Source organism: Pan paniscus, chromosome 18 (assembly GCF_029289425.2).
Source record: "Pan paniscus chromosome 18, NHGRI_mPanPan1-v2.0_pri, whole genome shotgun sequence".
NCBI classification, from domain to species: Eukaryota; Metazoa; Chordata; class Mammalia; order Primates; family Hominidae; genus Pan; species Pan paniscus.
Window position 1 is genome coordinate 63,306,505 of NC_073267.2, and position 18,750 is coordinate 63,325,254.

General features: G+C 39.6%; 1 protein-coding gene across 6 annotated transcripts in view; it reads left to right on the top strand.

Annotated features, from left to right (window-relative positions):
• FTO (FTO alpha-ketoglutarate dependent dioxygenase) overlaps nt 1-18,750 on the top strand; it is a 404,110-nt gene that overhangs the window by 172,630 nt on the left and 212,730 nt on the right. For all 6 annotated transcript variants that reach the window (XM_024925915.4, XM_063598008.1, XM_024925916.4 and 3 more), the window contains exons 6-7: nt 1,875-2,018; nt 10,854-10,973. In XM_024925915.4, the coding sequence (XP_024781683.1) occupies nt 1,875-2,018; nt 10,854-10,973 (264 nt within the window). The remainder of the gene's footprint in view (nt 1-1,874; nt 2,019-10,853; nt 10,974-18,750) is intronic.

An 18,750-nucleotide genomic window follows, 5' to 3' on the forward strand; every position in this document is an offset into this window, starting at 1 on the left:
GAAACTTTCTAGATAGAAGTCATTTTAAAAAGATGTTGTAGGCTGGGTGCAGTGGCTCATGCCTGTAATCCCAGCACTTTGGGAGGCTGAGGAGGGTGGATCACTTGAGGTCAGGAGTTCGAGACCAGCCTGTCCAATATGGTAAAACCAGTCTCTACTAAAAATACAAAAATTAGCTGGGCGTAGTGGTGCACATCTTTAATCCCAGCTACTTGGGAGGCTGAGGCAGGAGAATTGCTTGAGCCTAGGAGGCAGAGGTTGCGGTGAGCCAAGATCATGCCACACCACTGTACTCCGGTCTGGGCCAGAGAGTGAGACCCTGTCTCAAAAAAAAAAAAAAAAATGTTGTTGTAGAGGTTGCTGTGGAACAAAAATGAGTGGTCATTCACCTTTATTCTTTGTGGGGTTTTTTTTGGCAGGAAATTGGAGTTGCCTGCCCTTATGCACCCAGCACTCTGGGATCTTCATATTAAAATACATATTAGTCAAGCTTCTGTTTCTTGGCACAGAAACTTTGTTTTTCCCAGGCTTGTTGATGTCGCATTGTATAAAATGGCAGTAAATGTGCAAGGAAATTTTATACCAGAGGATTAGCCTTCAAGGTTATTTACAAGGGCTCAGTTTAAATTATAAATAATAAAACCAAAATATTTTAGGGATACATTTTCCTCGTTGGGACTAAAGGGTATTTATAGCTGACTTTTTATTATTCTAGGAAATCATTTCAATATCAAAACAGGCAGATGCACTGCCCAGGTGCATTGGCCTCTTTTCCAACATATGATCATTTATAAAAAGGAGTTTGTCCGTTTGACCTCTGTTTTGCTCCCGCGGACTCAGAGAGGGATGAACTAGTTATCTGTGTCCTTGCTGAGGCCCAGGTACTAAGTTATGCCTTTGAATGTGCCTTGAGGGCTTAAGCCAAATATTCTCCATTATTTGAAGAATCTATTCTGCCAAGGACTGCCACTGCCTAGTGTATGCTTTTTGCAGAAAAGAGAAATGAGTTCTTTGCCTTGTGATTATAACTTCATTTTTCCCCTCTGTCATTATAGAACCATTTATTATGCTTTTGAACCAGCTCTGCAGCCTGGTTACCTTTCTTTCCTATCTTTAGTCTCAGGGCATTTGAGATAAAAAGTCAGTGTCCTTGACTTCTTGGTTAACCAGTTATTCATCCAATAATTATTTATTAAATTTCTTCCAGTTTTCAGACTCAGTTCTAGATGTTGTAGTATATATAGAAAATGTATTTAACATATATAAATAGGGTGTTAGCCTCCGGGACCCAAATGTTTAGTTAGAGATATGAGGCCCACATAAAAGAAAACCAGCAAACTAAGTGGCCCAAGTGAGGCCAAACTGGCAGCACAGAGCCCAGTGGAACAGGCCACTCTAGTAATTCTTGAGTTCAGGAGTATAGGCCGGGCACAGTGACTCACACCTGTAATCCCAGCACTTTTGGAGGCTGAAGTGGGAGGACTGCCTGAACCCAGCTTGGAGTTTGAGACCAGCTTGGATAATGTAGCAAGATCCTGTCTCTCTCTACAAAATAAAAACTTAGAAAAATTAGCTGGGCAGAGTAGTGCCTGCCTGTGGTACCAGCTATTCAGGAAGGTGAGGTGGGAGGATTGCATGAGCCCCAGAGGTTGAGGCTGCAGTGAAACATTATTACACCACTATACTCCAGCCTGGGTGACACAGCAAGACCCTATCTCAAAATTAAAAAAAAAAAAAAAAAAAGGAGTATAGACTGAGCTATGGGGGCAACAGGTGAATTCACAGCCAGGGACAAATATGAACAATCCTAGGAAGGATGGTATAGTAAACTTAGATTTTGCCCATAATTGTGATTGCTGGTTCTGTCTCAACAGTGCTCAACAGGAACCTTGGATTATATTTTACAACGCTGTCAGTTGGCTCTGCAGAATGTCTGTGACGATGTGGACAATGATGATGTCTCTTTGAAATCCTTTGAGCCTGCAGTTTTGAAGCAAGGAGAAGAAATTCATAATGAGGTAAGGACTTTCTGTTTTTTTTTTTGAGATGGAGTCTCGCTCTGTCACCCAGGCTGGAGTGCAGCGGCATGACCTCGGCTCACTACAACCTCCATCTCCCAGGTTCAAGTGATCCTCCTGTCTCAAGCTCCCGAATAGGTGGGACTACAGGTGCATGCACCACCACTCCTGGCTGATTTTTATATTTTTAGTAGAGACGAGGTTTCACCACGTTGGCCAGGCTGGTCTCGAACTCCTGACCTCAAGTGATCTGCCCGCCTCAGCCTCCCGAAGTGCTGGGATTACAGTCGTGAGCCACTGTGCCTGGCAAGTCTTTCAAGAATTGTGAAAGATCTGAGATTCTACCCTACTTGCAAGCTAACAAGTTAATCTGCCACAGTTTCATATTGTTATAAGACATGAGACTCTTAGGTCACAGATGGAGGACAGGTTATTACATATATCAATAGCAGTCACCAGAGTCTCCGTATTTTTGTGTTAGTTCACGAACTTATTCTGTTCAGGCTGCAGTAACAAAATTGCATAAACCAAGTTGCTTCTAAACAACAGAAATTTATCCTCACTGTTCTGGAGGGTAGCAAGTTCAAGATCAGGTGGCATCAAGTTCAAGATTTGATGTCTGCTGAAGACTTGTTTGGTGATTCATAGATGGCACCCTCTCACTTTCCTTAGACAGTGCAAGGGCCAGGCAAGCTCCCTGTGGTCTCTTTTATAAGGCTACTAAAGTCTTTTATGAAAGCAGAGCTTTGTGATCTCTCACCTCTGAAAAGCCCCACCTCTTAATGCCATCGCCTCGGATGTTAGGATTTCAACATAAGAATTTTGGAGGGACATGGCCGGGTGCGGTGGCTCACGCCTATAATCCCAGCACTTTGGGAGGCTGAGGCAGGCGGATCACGGTCAAGAGATCGAGACCATCCTGGCTAACACAGTGAAACCCCGTCTCTACTAAAAAAAAAAAAAAAAAAAAAAAAAAGGAAAAATACAAAAAATTAGCCAGGCATGGTTGTGGGTGCCTGTAGTACCAGTTACTCGGGAGGCTGAAGCAGGAGAATGGCATGAACCCGTGAGGCGGAGCTTGCAGTGAGCCAAGATCGCGTGACTGCACTCCAGCCTGGGCAACAGAGTGAGACTCCGTCACAAAATAAATAAATACATACATACATACATACATACATACATACATACATACATACATAAAATAAAAAAGAATTTTGGAGGGACATACACATACAGACCATAGCATTCTCCCAGCTTCTGTTTCTATAGGGCAATGCAAAGGAGGCCAGATAACATGTACATATTGAGGAGTTACATTATAGGAGAGGAACCATGAGCTATGGGAACCTAGTCTTTTTCAAAGGATAGTAAGCATGCCTGTCTTTTGCTGTAGGTCAAGACACTGTCTTTATCTTCCAAGCCTATATGCACACCTGCCCTTTGTTCTAGAGGGAGAAACTCTCTCTGTCAAGGTTGTTGCTATGTAAACATCCTTGCAATGAGAGTCTGTAACACAGGACAGTCGTTGCTTACTCACAAGACATGCAGAAGCACAAGAGACTCATGAAGAATAGTCTCCCAGCAAAGACTGCTGGGAATTGAGGGTAGGCCCTGGCAGCAAGTGTCACTGCCTTGCTTTTCACTGATGAAATCAGTTGCAATTCTGCAGTCTGTGAGACCAGCAGGTCTGGATCCCATGGGTCAAAGTTTCGCAAACTACTTTTCCCACTAATACCCTCTCAATATTTGCTTTATCTTTGGACTACATACATTGTTTAGTTACTTAATATTTTACTTTAAATCAACTCTTTTTTAACATGTATACATTCCTTTAAAAAGGAAGCTTTATATTCCTACTTTAAGTGGAAATCCAGTATCATTAGCCAAAAGAAAAAGTATCCAGAAAAATAGATCCAATGAAAACAGAGTAATGTTATTACATTCCAGCAGATATTCTTGTCTGGAGGAGGCTCTGAGCCTCAAGTTTCCTTTCTTCATGTTAAGAAGGGAGATTAGTGGTAATGGTTGCACAGCTTTATACATTTTCTAATAATTATTGGATTCTGCACTTACAATGTGTGAATTTTATGGCTGATAAATTATACCTCAAAAAAAAAAACCATTAAAAGAAAAAAAGGAGACACTAAAATGTGGTTGAGAACTGAAGTTCATTCACCAATCTAAGACTTTCTTTTTGATATAATAAGAAGGATTGATGGGGAATTTGGAGTTAAAAAATGTTCTCATGCATCCTTTCTATAATTAATTACTGAGCACGTGCCAGACACTCTTCTGGGTGCTTTAGAATATATTGGTAAATAAAATAGACATTCTAGTACAGGGAGATGATGGTAAGTAATACACTTAATACACTGGTAAATTATACAGTATGTTAGAAGTTGATAAGTGCTACAGGAAAAAAAAAAAAAACAGAGCAAGATGATAGAAATTGAGAGAACTAGAGAGCCTCCCTGTTGAAAAGATGTCCTTTGAGCAGAGAATTGAAGGACATGAGAGACAGCCATGTGGATGTCTGGGGAATTGCATTTTGGGCATAAGGAACAGCCACTGCAAAGGCTGTGTGGTGGGGGAATGCCTGGAGTCCATGGAACAGTCCAGGAACAGTATGTTTGAGTGGAGGGAGTAAGGCTGCTACTTGTAGGAGAAGAGGTCACAGAGGTAGTTCCAGGAGACTGGGGAGCAGCAGATTGTATAGGTCCTTGGAGGCCCTTGTAAGGACAAGGCCTTTCCTTTTTACTCTGCAGGAAATGGGGACCCATTGAAGAGTTTTGAGCAAAAGGAGAAATAATGTCGTCTCCCATGGCAACATATAATATCTTTTCAATGTCTTTATAAGTTATTTAATATCTTGTGAGCTGCTCCACACTTTGTGAAACATTGTCATAATCTCCAGAACCACAGGGGAAGCAATTCTGCCTTTCAGGGGAGTAGTAACCACTTCTGATGCTGAGCTCAAGTCTGACTTGCTTCCCTTCATTGTGCCTGATGGGTGTTCTACTTTCTCTCTTATTAGTCCCTGCTGGAGACATTGCTGATAGCCAGAACTTCAGGAAAGAATACATTTATGGGCCTGATGACCTCCCTGAATTAGAGCAAAGTTATGTCTTTCTCCATATTTATAGTATAGAAATTCTAATCTCAAAATTTAGTTATTTCCTTTGCAAAAAATCTCACAATTTTCAGTGTCAGACTAGCAGAATGGGTGCTTTCTTTAACAGGCATATGGGCTGTTGTATTTCCCTATCCTTTCTCATCTCTTGTGACTGACTGTGATGTTTTGTTACCATCAATGGATGGGAGAAATCTGTAAAATCACACTGTGTATATAACAGAATATTGTCATCTAAGTCTATCCGCTTCAGACTGGGTGCGGTGGCTCACGCGTGTAATCCGAGCACTTTGGGAGGCCGAGGCGGTGGATCACCTGAGGTCAGGAGTTCGAGACCAGCCTGGCCAACATGGTGAAACCCCGTTTCTACTAAAAATACAAAAAGTTAGCCAGGTGTGGTGGCGGGCGCCTGTAATCCCAGCTACTTGGGAGGCTGAGGCAGGAGAATCGCTTGAACCCGGGAGGCAGAAGTTGCAGTGAGCCGAGATTGTGCCATTGCACTCCAGCCTGGGCAACAAGGGCGAAACTCTATCTCAAAAAATATAAAAAAAAAAAAAAAAAAACAAATTTGTCTGCTTCAGAAAGTGACTGGCTGCTTTTGACATTATGCGTTAGGGAGGTGGGGCAGAGATGTATTGTATCAGAAACCTCGGCCCCCTGGGGTTGAATAGAGAGATTGATCTTGAATTTAAATAGCGTGTGTGCCAGTCTTCACCATCCCCCCAATCTCTGATTCTTCAAGGTCATCTCCTTACTTTCACAATTAATTCCATATGTCAGGGCACATTGTCAGATATTGTTCTTTTGCCATACAAGTTGGCCTGGGATTTAGCAGTTGCATGCCCGCTCTCTACTTTGTCCTGTTGTTCAATGAAAGCCCACGTGTCTGTAAGAGTTCTCCCAGTTTCTTTCTTGCTTGCCTCTTTCTGCAAGGCCATGTGTCTTTTCTGGACAAATCACAGGATGAAGCCCTTAGTTTTACATACTGCAAGCTCTCAGTCTGTGTGGGTTGAGAAGTGGTTTGTTTTCCTTGTCTAGGATGGTTTCTAACTAAGCAGTTTCGGAAGTTTGGGCATATGTTTTGGAGTACCTTATTGGAGATAGTTTTTCCAATTTAAGATGCTTAGGAAAGGTTCTTGTTTAATTATAAGCAGAATCTTCTTCCATGTTATTAAATGGCCCACTTTCCTTTTTAAAGATAGTAAAATGTGGAATTCAGCCTCTTCTCTTAGTAAATGTCCCCTAGAAGAATGGAATGTTTGATGGTATTGTTTGGCTCTCATTTTCTTCTGATCAGACCTGTGGCTTCCTTATAACTACTGCAAAAGGGCCTTCATAGGGTATCTCTTTGTAGGCAGAGCCTTACCATGTCTTCCTGGTCTAATTTCTTTCTCAGTGAAGTAACTTATTACAGTGAGACATTAATCCCAAGGGGTACAGTCACACATCTCATGAGGGAGCTCTATGGCTGACTTGGGACCAAATCAAGAGCCTAAACAAACTTGGTAGAAGAAAAGTAGGTGACGTTTGCTGACCCGTTGGAGTGATGGATATGATTTACAACTATATGGTGATAAAGTGGCTCAGAAATATTCTTTTGAAGTCTTATTAGCTTTGCTCTCCAATGCCTAAGTGCCCAATGACTGAAGTCCAGATATGTGCGTTGATTCCATTTCTTTCCCCTCTTCTAGACTTATTTCCATTAAGTGCATGTTCAAAATCAGGGAGTTTGGTTTGTAAGTATCATGAAAACTTTGAGAGAACCCTGAGAGCTCCTACAGGTTGTTTCCCTGCTATTGAGGTCTTCAGGGATGTGTCACCCGTGGAATGTTCCTTGGCCCCAAGTCAGCATTTGTCCTCCTGACGGCTTGCCTCTCATTTCTGCTATGTTAGCTATGAGCTTCCTTTGGCGGCATACAACTCTGGAGAAGGGAGGAAGACCCAACTCCTGTCGTGGTTACCACTTCATCAGTCAGTCAATATGGTTAGACATTGATGTTTGTTTGGTTTTTTAGCCCCAAAGTAATAAGGACTTGCTGTATTTTGCGTCCTGACTCTTTGGTTTTGTGCAGTGTCCATGCTGTAGCTTTCCTTCCTAATTTCCAGAGTTTATTAACTCAGACTCTGAATCAAGCAGATGGAGATTTTTTTTGCCTTCTTAATTAAGTTTAAGGAGAGAGTCAGCTACTTCTTTCTCTGGGCAGTGGGGAAACTGGTAAACGTGGCATTTGATTAAAATCCTGTAATAGTTTTTACCCACAACATTGAAATGAAAAAGTCAGGTCATGGAGTTGAATAGAAGGCATGCCAGTGGACTTGATGTCCACAGAGATTGTATCTCATGGGCAGTACTTCAACTCATGAATAAAATTCTGTTGGGAGAAGGTCTTCAGTGCTGTTGAACGTTTCTGACTGGCATTAGTGGGAAAGGGTGGGCATGAATTGACAAGGACATTAAAACTTTTCCTGGTCAGAAAATTTGTAAGATTGTGAGATGCTTGAGGACAGGAAGTCCAAAGCCTTGTGGTCTTGTTTAGTATGTATTCTTGACATCTAGCAAGTGCCCAACAGAGAGTAGGCAGTAATTGTTTCTGTCTTACAGATGACATAGCTATTCTGTAGTGGTACCCACTTTTGAACTGACTCCAGAACCCATATTCCTTTTTTCTTTTAGAGACATGGCCTCACTGTGTTGCCCAGACTGGAGTGTAGTGGCGCGATCATGGCTCACTGCAGCCTGGACCTCCTGGCTCAAGTGATCCTCCTGCCTCAGCCATCTAAGTAGCTGGGAGCACAGGCGCGTGCCACCACAACCATCTAACTTTGTTTATTTGTTTATTTTGTAGAGATGAGGTCTCACTGTGTTGCCCAGGCTAGTTTCAAACTCCTGGGCTCAAGTGATTCTCCTGCCATGGCCTCTTAAAGTGCTGGGATTATAGGTCAGAGCCCTTATTTTTAACCATGATACTATCTGCCTCAAAAGATGGTTGGGCATCCAAGGGAAGATGAAGGCATTATTTATTAAAATAGCCAGGGCTCTCTCTTTGTTCTCTTGTCCAATAGCAGAGCCCCTAGATATAGCCTTCTCCTTGCTTCCAAGTTTTAATTTACTGAAATCTAGTTTCTAGTGTACCCTGATAGACTGGATGAACTAATTACATATGATAATCTATTTCCAGAGTCACCATGGTTGGCAAGCCTTATCCATTCTGTCCTCTTCAACAGGCATAACCAGCCCAAAGACTGGAAAATCTTTTAAACCTTTCCAACTCTTTCTAACATAGGGCTTGATGTTTTGCTAACAGGCTCTTTCCATAGTGTGAACAAATTTTATGTGAAATCCATCAAAAAGAACTCATTTTTTTCTTGAAGTAAATATGTTGTTAAACCAGTATCTTCACAGAAGTTGAACCACACTTGTATTAATTCTTCTTTCAAAGTACTCAAGGTTACATCTGTTAACCACTGTCTTTTAATAGCACAGATAAGTTTTAGCAACTGTTGTTTTAATGTTGTCTACATTCCTTTTTTGTTTTGTTTTGTTTTGTTTAAACAACTTTAACTGAAATCAGTCCTACATAGCAAACAAACATTTAGTTAATGTAAACTAAAACCTTTTCATACAACTTGGTATTCTCAGGTTACTTATTTGAGCCATTTTCACCATCGTTAAATCTTCACAAGTTGCTTTTGTTTGCCTCATGAAAGTTCAATATGGATAAACACACAAAAAAATTCTTTGCGGTAACAGGTGAAGATTATAATAGCTCCATGTCTATATATGGAACATGATCACCTTAGCAAAGCCAGACAATCCAGCCTGAAGCTGTGGTGGCTCCACATTTCTTTAGCGGGCAGTGGTAAAAAGAGTATTTAAGATCGGTAGCATTATACCTTGATTTTCAAGTTGATGAATGATAGAAGACTTAGAAAATGGATAGAAAACAATTTTATATATTTCCATAGGTTAACTCAGCCTCTCGTCTAAATATGTTGGGATTATTTTAGTTGCAAGGGGCAAAACATTCAACCTGAACTAGCTTAAGTAAGAACAGCTTCAGGAATAGTTCGATCAAGGGTCAGTTGATGTCATCAGGGTGTGGTTTTTGTCTTTTCGTCTTGCAGCTACCCCTACTATGTTGGCTCCATTCTTCCCATTGCTGGCAAAATAGCTGCAGAGTCTTCTTCCTGTAGTTTCTGATAGTCTTGAGACTCATTCTGATGGGACATATTCCTGTTCCTCTCAATCCTAGTTCTGTGACTAGATAGTCTAGTGGGCTGATTGGCTTAGACCTGGGTTGCATATTCCACCCCTGGCATTGGAGCTGGAGCCTCCTCAGACCACATGGGCTGTTTGGGGAAGGGATGGGTGGGATTTGTCTGGAATAGGAGGACTGCCAAGGTGGCAAACAGTGGAAGTTTACCATAGTAGATTCATCGGAAGGAAAGTCAAGTTACTTGAGTATTTCTGATCTGAAAATCTGAAATTTGAGGTGCTCCAGTATTCAAAGCTTTTTGAGCATAAACATGATGCTCAAAGGAGATATTTATTGGAGCATTTCAGATTTTGGATTTGAAATGCTCGGCCAATAAGTATATAACACAAATATTCTAAAATCAGAAATACTTTTGGTCTCAAGCATTTCAGATAAGAGACATTCAACTTGTACTAATATGATTGCTACTCTTGTTTTTAACCTATTGTCACCTGCCCTGAGGTGACAAGTGACAATTTGAATGGCTTTGTCGGTTTAATGTATGCCTCCATAATTAGTTTTATATATATAGGTTAAGATTATCACCAGCTCCTCCTGGCCCATGGGTAAGTTATTTTAATTTATTGTAATTTAGGAAACTTATAATTAATATTTCCTAATATATATTGGTGTTTTGCTTTTAATACCAGCCTTAAATAAAGACATTTAATAAAAACGTATTCAGCTTATGCCTTTCCCATCAAACATAGTACAGCCTGCTTTATAATTAGGATCTCAGTATTTGTTGTTGATTGACTTATAGTTTCCTCACATCTGACTAACAAATGTGATTGAAAACCCCTCTCTGGCGTGAGCTGGGTTGTGTAAGAGAATTTCAGCTTTTTAATTGTTTTATTTTATTTTATTTTGACACAGAGACTCTTGCTCTGTTGCCCAGGCTGGAATGCAGTGGCACAATTATAGCTCACTGCAGCCTCAAACTCCTAGGCTCAGGGAATCCTCTTGCCTCAGCCTCCCAAGCAGCCAGGACGACCAGCACACACCACTGCCAATTTATTTTTAAAAATAAAAATAAATTGGCCAATTTATTAGTAGCTTGGCCAATTTATTTTTAATTGTTTTATTTGTAGCTTGGCCAATTTATTTTTAATTGTTTTGTAGAGACAGCATCTTGCAATGTTGCCCAGGCTGGGCTTAAACTCCTGGCCTCAAGAGATCCTCACGTCTCAGCCTGCCAAACTATTAGGATTGTAGGCAGGAACCAACACGTCTGGCCAGACCTCAGTTTTAAGACTACTCTTTTCTTAGCTTTGCAGATATGCTCTGGAGATGCCAGCTTACACTGGGAACTGGTTAGGCTGACCTTTCTCACCTTTTCTCATCCTATGGCCATCAAGTTACTGGAGGAGAATTAAGAGACGAAGTCATTGTCCTCGCTTGTCTATCACAAGGGTATTAAAACCACCATCTTCTCTTTATGGTCCACAGGTCGAGTTTGAGTGGCTGAGGCAGTTTTGGTTTCAAGGCAATCGATACAGAAAGTGCACTGACTGGTGGTGTCAACCCATGGCTCAACTGGAAGCACTGTGGAAGAAGATGGAGGGTGTGGTAAGTCCATCAGACCTGGGACCGTGTTTTCTGGGCTGCTGTGTTATACAAATCCTCCACTGCCTCATTTGCTTAGGCAAATGTAGATTTAATAATTCCTAATTATCAAGTTAGATTCTTCTTGGTAAGGTGATGGGTATAGCCAGGATTTTGTCAGTACAACCTCAGTTTAGTTCAATAGGCATTTATTGAGTATTTTCTCCTCATAGGGCATGTGCTGGACATATACTATGAAGTGGTGATAAGAGGATAACAATTCGAAAATAATATTTAACATTCATTTGCATTTTTATATGCATCAGGTGCTACTCTGTTTTCTCAGTATTAACTTTAAAAATTTTTACAGCAATGCTAAGAGGTATAGAAACTTTTCCAGGCCTTAATTTGTGGATGTGAAAACTGAGGGGCAGGGAAATGAAGGGCCTCCCCCAGGGTCACTGAGTAAGTGGCACAGCAAGGTGGAAACCCAGGCAGGCTGGCTTCACAGCTTATGTTCTCAACCACTATGACCCAACAGTTGAACAAGGAGAGGGGCACGAATATCACCAGGTATGACATTAACTCAATTGAAATCTGGTGATAGATGTGAAACGTTAAAAGAAAATCATAGTTCCAGAGGAGGGAGTATTACATTGAGACCACTTGAGCCGGCTGGGATGGTGGTGAAATGGCAGATGTGGTTTTTGGGGCCCTCGGATGCTGAGGAGTATGATGGGATGGGGGATCTGGGGAAGAACATTAGAATCCAGAAACTAAAAACAAGGCCAGAAGTCAGGTGTGACCAGAGCAAGTAGTGCAGATGATGTGGGAGGAAATGTAGCTGGAAGGCAGGTTGAAGCCACATGGAGGTCTTGCATTAAGTCTTAATTTAAATAATAGTAATAATAATAATAATAGCAAACACTTACATAATACTTATTAAGTACCAGACATTATTCTAGGTGTTTTCTATAAAACCTCTTTAACTTTTATGACAACCCACAACATAGGTGTAATATATTCCCCATTTTTCTAACGAGGAGACCAAAACACAAAGGGTTTGTGTAACTTCCTCAAGGTCACCCAGCTAATAGGTGAGGGAGCTGGAATTTGAACTCTAGAAGGCTGCCTCTGGGGTCCTTGCCCTTCACCACCTCACTATTCTGCCTTCAAACAATTGGATTTGGAATGTAGTAGAAAAGTGGTAAAAGCCTGCAAACTCTGGAGATAGTACCTCTGCACAGAATTTGAAATGTACTGCAAACAATGAACTAATCTGCAAAAATGGATAGCTATTGCTAATCCCTATTTTATTTTTTTAAAGCCATTTTATTGGGGTATGATTGCCCTACAAAAAGCTGTATGTATTTAATGTGTACAACCTGAGTTTAGAGATACATGTACGTTCATGAAACCATCACAGCAGTCTATACCATAAACCTATCCATCACCTCCAAAAGTTTTCTTCTGTCTTATTTATTATAATTATTATTATTGTGATAAGAACACTTAACATAGGATCTACCCTAATTCCTACTTTATAATAATGAAAATGTCAAGTCACAACTTTGAAGGCCCCAGTTTAAAAGTCTGGATCAGAATCCAAAAGTCCTTGCTTTCCAGACATCTCAAATCTTTAAATCATACCTTTTCATGGATATACGTCTGGGGAAGGAATGTTATAATCCTTTTAATGTATTAATAGTATCACAAAAATTGATTTCTCCAAAGACCTGAATCGATGCAAAACTGAGCATTGTGAAACTGAATTGGAGTTAATGAAAAGTCTGTGCCTAAATCTCCTTAGTCAGTTCTGTTCCTAAACTAAGCCTGTTATGAGTACTCTCCATTTTTATGGGCTGCTTATATAAAGGCAGCTTCAGTTTCAGGGCAACATTTTTTCCCCCTACTGTGTAATTCTGATTTTGTCCATTTACATATGAGTTAGAACCTCTTAACTTGATGAACCTTAGCTCTAAGACATCAGCTTGACTTTGAAGTCGTAATTTGACAACTCTGTGAATTAGAGTTGAAGAGCAAATAAGAAAGGAGCTCTTATTGATTTTTTCTTTTTGTTTTTGAGACGGAGTCTTGCTCTGTTGCCCAGGCTGGAGTGCAATGGCGTGATCTCAGCTCACTGCAACCTCCGCCTCCCGAGTTCAAGTGATTCTCCTGCCTCAGCCTCCCTAGTAGCTGGGATAACAGGGGCCCGCCACCATCCCTGGCTAATTTTTGTATTTTTTAGTAGAGACAGGGTTTCACCATGTTGGCCAGGCTGGTCTCCAACTCCTGACCTCAGGTGATCCACCTGCCTCAGCCTCCCAGAGTGTTGGGATTACAGGCGTGAACCACCATGCCCAGGCCTTGATTTTGTTTTTTAAAAACCAAATTTAAAAAAAAATTGTTTTTGTTCAAGAGCTTTTTTTTTATTTTTATTTTTTAAGTAAAATCTGGCCCAGCATGGTGGCTAATGCCTGTCTTCTCAGCACTTTGGGAGGCCAAGTTGGGAGGATTGCTTGAACCCAGGAGTTTGAGACTAGCCTGGGCAACATAGTGAGACTTTGTCTCTACTAAATTAAAAAAAAATTATCTATGTGTGGTGGTGCATGTCTATGGTCTGAGCTACTTGGGAAGCTGAGGTGGGAGGATCATTGGAGCCTAGGAGTTCAAGGCTACAGTGAGCTGTGATCGCGTTACTGCACTCTAGCCTGGGTGACAGAGTGAGACCTTGTCTCACGTACACACACACACAAATAAAAAATAAAATATTTGGTATTGTGAGCTTACAAGTGATATTCATTATGAATTCATTTAAGGAATTTAGTTATATCTATGTAAATTTGTGTATAAATAATTTGAAGGTGGTGGCACATGCGTTAAGAGGAAATATCTTTTTTTTGTCGCTCTTGTATAAAAAATACTAAAAGGAAAAGCAATTCTGTGAACTCTCTGGCACTGGTTTCCCAGCAGTTGGCGTGTGATTTCTAAGTGTTCTGAGGGAGATCAGTGGCCTCAGTGTCTCTCCTCAGCATGCCTTGGGATGATCTTTATCAGCAGAGTGAAGATTTAGGTCCAGATAAAAGGGATGTTTCTTCCAAATTAAATGTAAGCATTGCTTCAAGCCTTTTACAGTGACTTTTTACAAATTCATAGTGATTTCTTTTTTCTATTGGAAAAGACAGAACAGAATAATTGTTGGATGAGTCTACGGTTCTGTGGTTCTGTTCGTTTAGTACCATCTGGTATTTGTATACTCGGGTGGAATTGGCAGTGGCTGGTTAGATTTCTACTTGGTACCAGCCCACCTCATATTTTCTCAGTTGCAAGCAGTAGGGGGCAATGTTGAGCTACCAGATTGAGGCCCCAAGATGTTAGCCTTTCAGGAAAACGCATACAAAAATACCATTAACTGTCAAGAATTATCCCTGTTGCTTCAAGTTAGCTGTAATCTCCAAGATTCCATAACACAGGATATCAGTTGTGGGCTAACAAATTCAACAGCAATTTAACATAAAAAGTACAGTGTTTGGTGCACATTTGGATTCTATAGCATTAGACTAATCCAAATGGAATTTCTGAGTGTCCTCACTTTGCTTCCAGGGACTATCTTACTCAAAATTATTATCATTTTAGACAAATGATTCTTTTTTATCTTTATACTTTTTTTTGAATTGTAAAATCGTGTGTGTTGTGGAAGGATTTCTTTAAATCAATGCATTTTGTCTGTTCTGCAAAATAACATCGATCTCTTTTGCTGAGAAAATAAAAAACCTCAGGGAATATGTGCATTACTTTTCCCCTTTTGCTTATGAGTAAAGCAACCTTTATCGGCCCTCGTACCAGGGAAGAGACTTGCGCTGTGATTTCTGTCTTTGTGCTCTTTTTTCACTTTGTGGCTGGAAGGTGTAGTCTCAGGAAGGATATAGAAGAATGGAAAATGAGCTTTGAAATCGCTTTTCTTCCATTAATGGTAATTGCTTCACATGTCATAACCAGTCACATATTTCAAAAAGTTTAGTCAGCTGTCTCTAAAACTCCCCCATCCTCCACTTCCCATTTCCTGTCCCAGAAAACACCATTTTTATCACACTGTTTATTCTTGCCATTTTTTCTCCCAGTGGATAGTTTTACTCCATCCATGCTCTTGTGATGTAAATGTTAAACCTTATATTTGAATGACATTCTGATAAAATATCACATTTTCCCTGAATATTACCTCATGAATTTATGAGCCATTAAGCCCAAAGCAACATAACCCTTTCTTATAACCCAGGAATTTAGTCTGGCCTTTCCCCTCCTCTTTGCTCCCTATTGAGGATGGCATTATAACACTATAATACTATTCAAATATTTGTTTTTTATTTTAATTTTTTTAAAACCCGATGCACTTCCTACCCCCACCACCCCTGCCATCCAAGATGATTGTATTATGAGAAGACTCTTCAGGATAAGAGAGAGTTACCATTTGAAAGAAACTGTACAACTGCTTTGCTTTCTGGGTAAAGAGAAATATGAAAAGCTGAAGTCTCCTGTGAGGTGGGCAAGTCTTGCTGTAGCTAGAGATTCAATGGATAGGCCATTCGTCTCTCAGGGTCTGGTATCGCTCTTTGCAAAACTGACATTTATTTTACCTATAAAAATGTTTTAACACTATCAAATTCACAGTGATACAGAAAAGAATGCTAGGTGCGAAATTGTCTAAATTGATGACATTTATTCATTTCCTATTGACCTTAAAAAAAAAAAAGGTCAATTTGGTATAATCCAATGGAAATATTCGACAATCGTTTCCAGAGTAAACATTTTCGAAAGTAGTGATGATTTCGATACTGGAGAGAAATTCTTCTTGCTGTTTTCCTTGGTTTTTTCTTTTAGAATAAAAAGTAGATCCTGATGGTTTTGAATGTTTTGAATTGCATTTCCTGTTCTGACAATTCCTTGTGCTGTTATAGCAATGCATTTATATGGCAGTTGGCCTTAATAACCTTTATTGACTTTAGTGGGTAGAAGCCAAGACTGGATTATTTTAATGTATCCGTTTTGAAACAGTGTAAAACACAACATATAATTATGTTAGGTAAGCTGTAGGCTACATTTAATTCTATCCATTTATGTTAAAATTTGGCACAGGAGAGCAGAGACGTGGAAAATGAGTAGGTGTTTTATTTAATAATGTAACCAGTTTCTTGTTGTTAAAGTTTTAAGAGAGAAATGTACTTAAGAAGGTAAAGGTTGTCCCTGACAAGTTAGTTATAATAGTTTAATTTTAAGATGAGTCATGCCTTTTCCCCTGCTATTTTGGCCTATGTAAATCATCTGGGAAGGCCCTTGCCAGGAGCCTGCCCATGGCTGTGTGGATGAGTCTTTCTCAGCATAGGTTACACTTCATGTAGTTTACACAGTCATAGGGAATGACTGAGCTGAGCAGTAGTTTGTTTATTTTTGGAGAGATTAATGAAGTTCTCATCACAGTGCTTTAGATTAAATTTAAAACTGAATACAGGAACAAGGCTGCTTTTTCATTTACTGAATTTTTTACTGAGTATACTGGTATTTGCTATTGTATTATAGTTCAATTAGCTAAGTTTATTTTAAACTTCCTTCTAGGATTGAAGATTTTTGGGGATGTGCAGAAGAAAGTGATGTAAATATAAATATCGAATTTTTTTGTTTGCATTAATGGGAAAGTCACCAATTTGTGTGTGTGTGTGTGTGTGTGTGTGTGTATAATTTTTTTCACCCTTCTTTTCAGTGTTAATGTGCACATTAAGTTACATCAGCCAACATAATCCAGTCTCCCATTTTTCAGGGTTAGCATTTCTGATTTAAGAGCAGAGTATATTATAGTAATTTAGGATCAGATGTGAGATGTCTAGTGGTTTTAAATTAAAATGTAAATTCTCTTTTTTGACTGGGGCAGTGCTGAGTGACTCAAGATAAGCACAGATTAGAGGTGGATAAAGAGTCATAAGCATCCAAAAATTCAGTTTCTGAAACTGGTGTGCAGACACTGAGTTTTAGGACCTTTACGTTTAGCTTTGAAAATTTGGAAAAACGAAAAAGTCACTTGCAGCTGGAGCAGCTTAAAGTCTTTGGTTTAAATCTTTGGTTTTTGGTTATCTTAAAGGTGTTCAGGGAAGCTCGGTTCTTTCCATTCTCCTTCCTACCCACTCACTCCAATTCCCCACCCACTCCAATTCCCCACAGCTATATTGTTCTATTAAAAGTAAAACATCTGGGGAGAAATTTTACATGTAATTTAGCAATGAATTTCTTATAACTTTTTATTCCTTTTTTGATTATCTTATGAATTTCAGAGTTTTCCATTTTTTTCCCTGAGTGTCTGTACCTTTAGTAAGGAATTTTACAAGAAAGTGTTGTGTATCCTGTCTTTTTGGGAAAAAAGAATATACAATTCCAAGAGAATTCAGGCTTAAGCCTCAAAAACACAGTGTGCTTCGAAAGCACAAAGGACTGTGTTTATGATTCTCTTTGAAGTGTTTTTGCAACTGGATAAGGAAAATTTTAGAAACCGTCTGATAGTGTTCAGGGTAAATACTTAAACCCCTTTAGAGAATTTCACACACAGATACTGTGCAGCAGAAAAAAGGGATACTTATGTTTCTTAAAGCTGCTACAGCCTACAGCTTTGTACTTAAAGACAGAGGTGTTGAATAGAATTCTACTGAGGATACATCCAGTGACAATATCTCCAGGAACATCAGAGCAAACCAGTGGGTAGGACTTTCTGTTTTTAACCCTTACAGGAGCTGTGTGAGAGTTGAGCTTTACTGGTACCAAGTCCTAGGATGTGCCTGGTACATCTCAGGAATGTTAAGAGGATCGTTCCTAGTGCCTCTGCTCTGCACACAATAGGAACAACACTAAAAATGCTGAAGATGCTGAGACAAAGTGACAGGAGCTAGGAAATTCCAAGTGACAGCCTTGCCATCTCTCTTAACTCTTAGTGTGTGGAGAGAAAAACTGGAGTAAACAGCCAGGGTTTGTGTTTTAACCTTGTTTCTGTAGGATTTGGCTAAATTTTGACAACCTTCGTTAAATATACACACGCACATGTGCACACACACACATACACACATTTCACACATTCTATATGTAAAGAAAAAAAAGATGAATTCTGCTGCTTTAAATAGTTTTAACCACCCTGAAATTCAAATTGATGTAAAGGTGTGAAGATCCTGCTATTTTCCCTGGGGTGCTATTTTAGCCTTGGCTGCTAGAATTCATTTTGGATTGCTTTGACTAGCAGACTATCATAGGATTTCAGATATGAATTAAGAAACCCTGGTGCAAGATTGGAATGTCAGAAATTTCTCTTTTTCCTGGAAAAGATATAACATAAAACAAATTATGTACCTTATTTCATCTAGGGGTTTTTTTTTTGTGGGGAGCATGGTAGAGGGATTAAATTCAGCTCTAGTCTGTTATTTACTTTATTATAATTACCTCTGAAATATCCTAGAAGAATCTCAGTCTAGAAGAATGAAGTAGTGTACAAAATAATAATAATAATCACCAGACCTACAGATTTGAAAGGAAAACAAGATTTCCAAAGGATGTCATGCCATTTATTTGGAATATTATAAAGATGTTAGAATCTTTTCCCCCCAAGTTGGTTAATGAATAATCACTAAAACTGTTGCCTCTTGAAGAATATTGTTATGATGATCCAATGAGAAAGTTTGTAAAATATAAAACACACATAAATGCAAGGTATCACCAGTATTGATTTTAAAAGGAAGCGTGGACAGTCTTCAACTGAGGAATCCTTACTTCG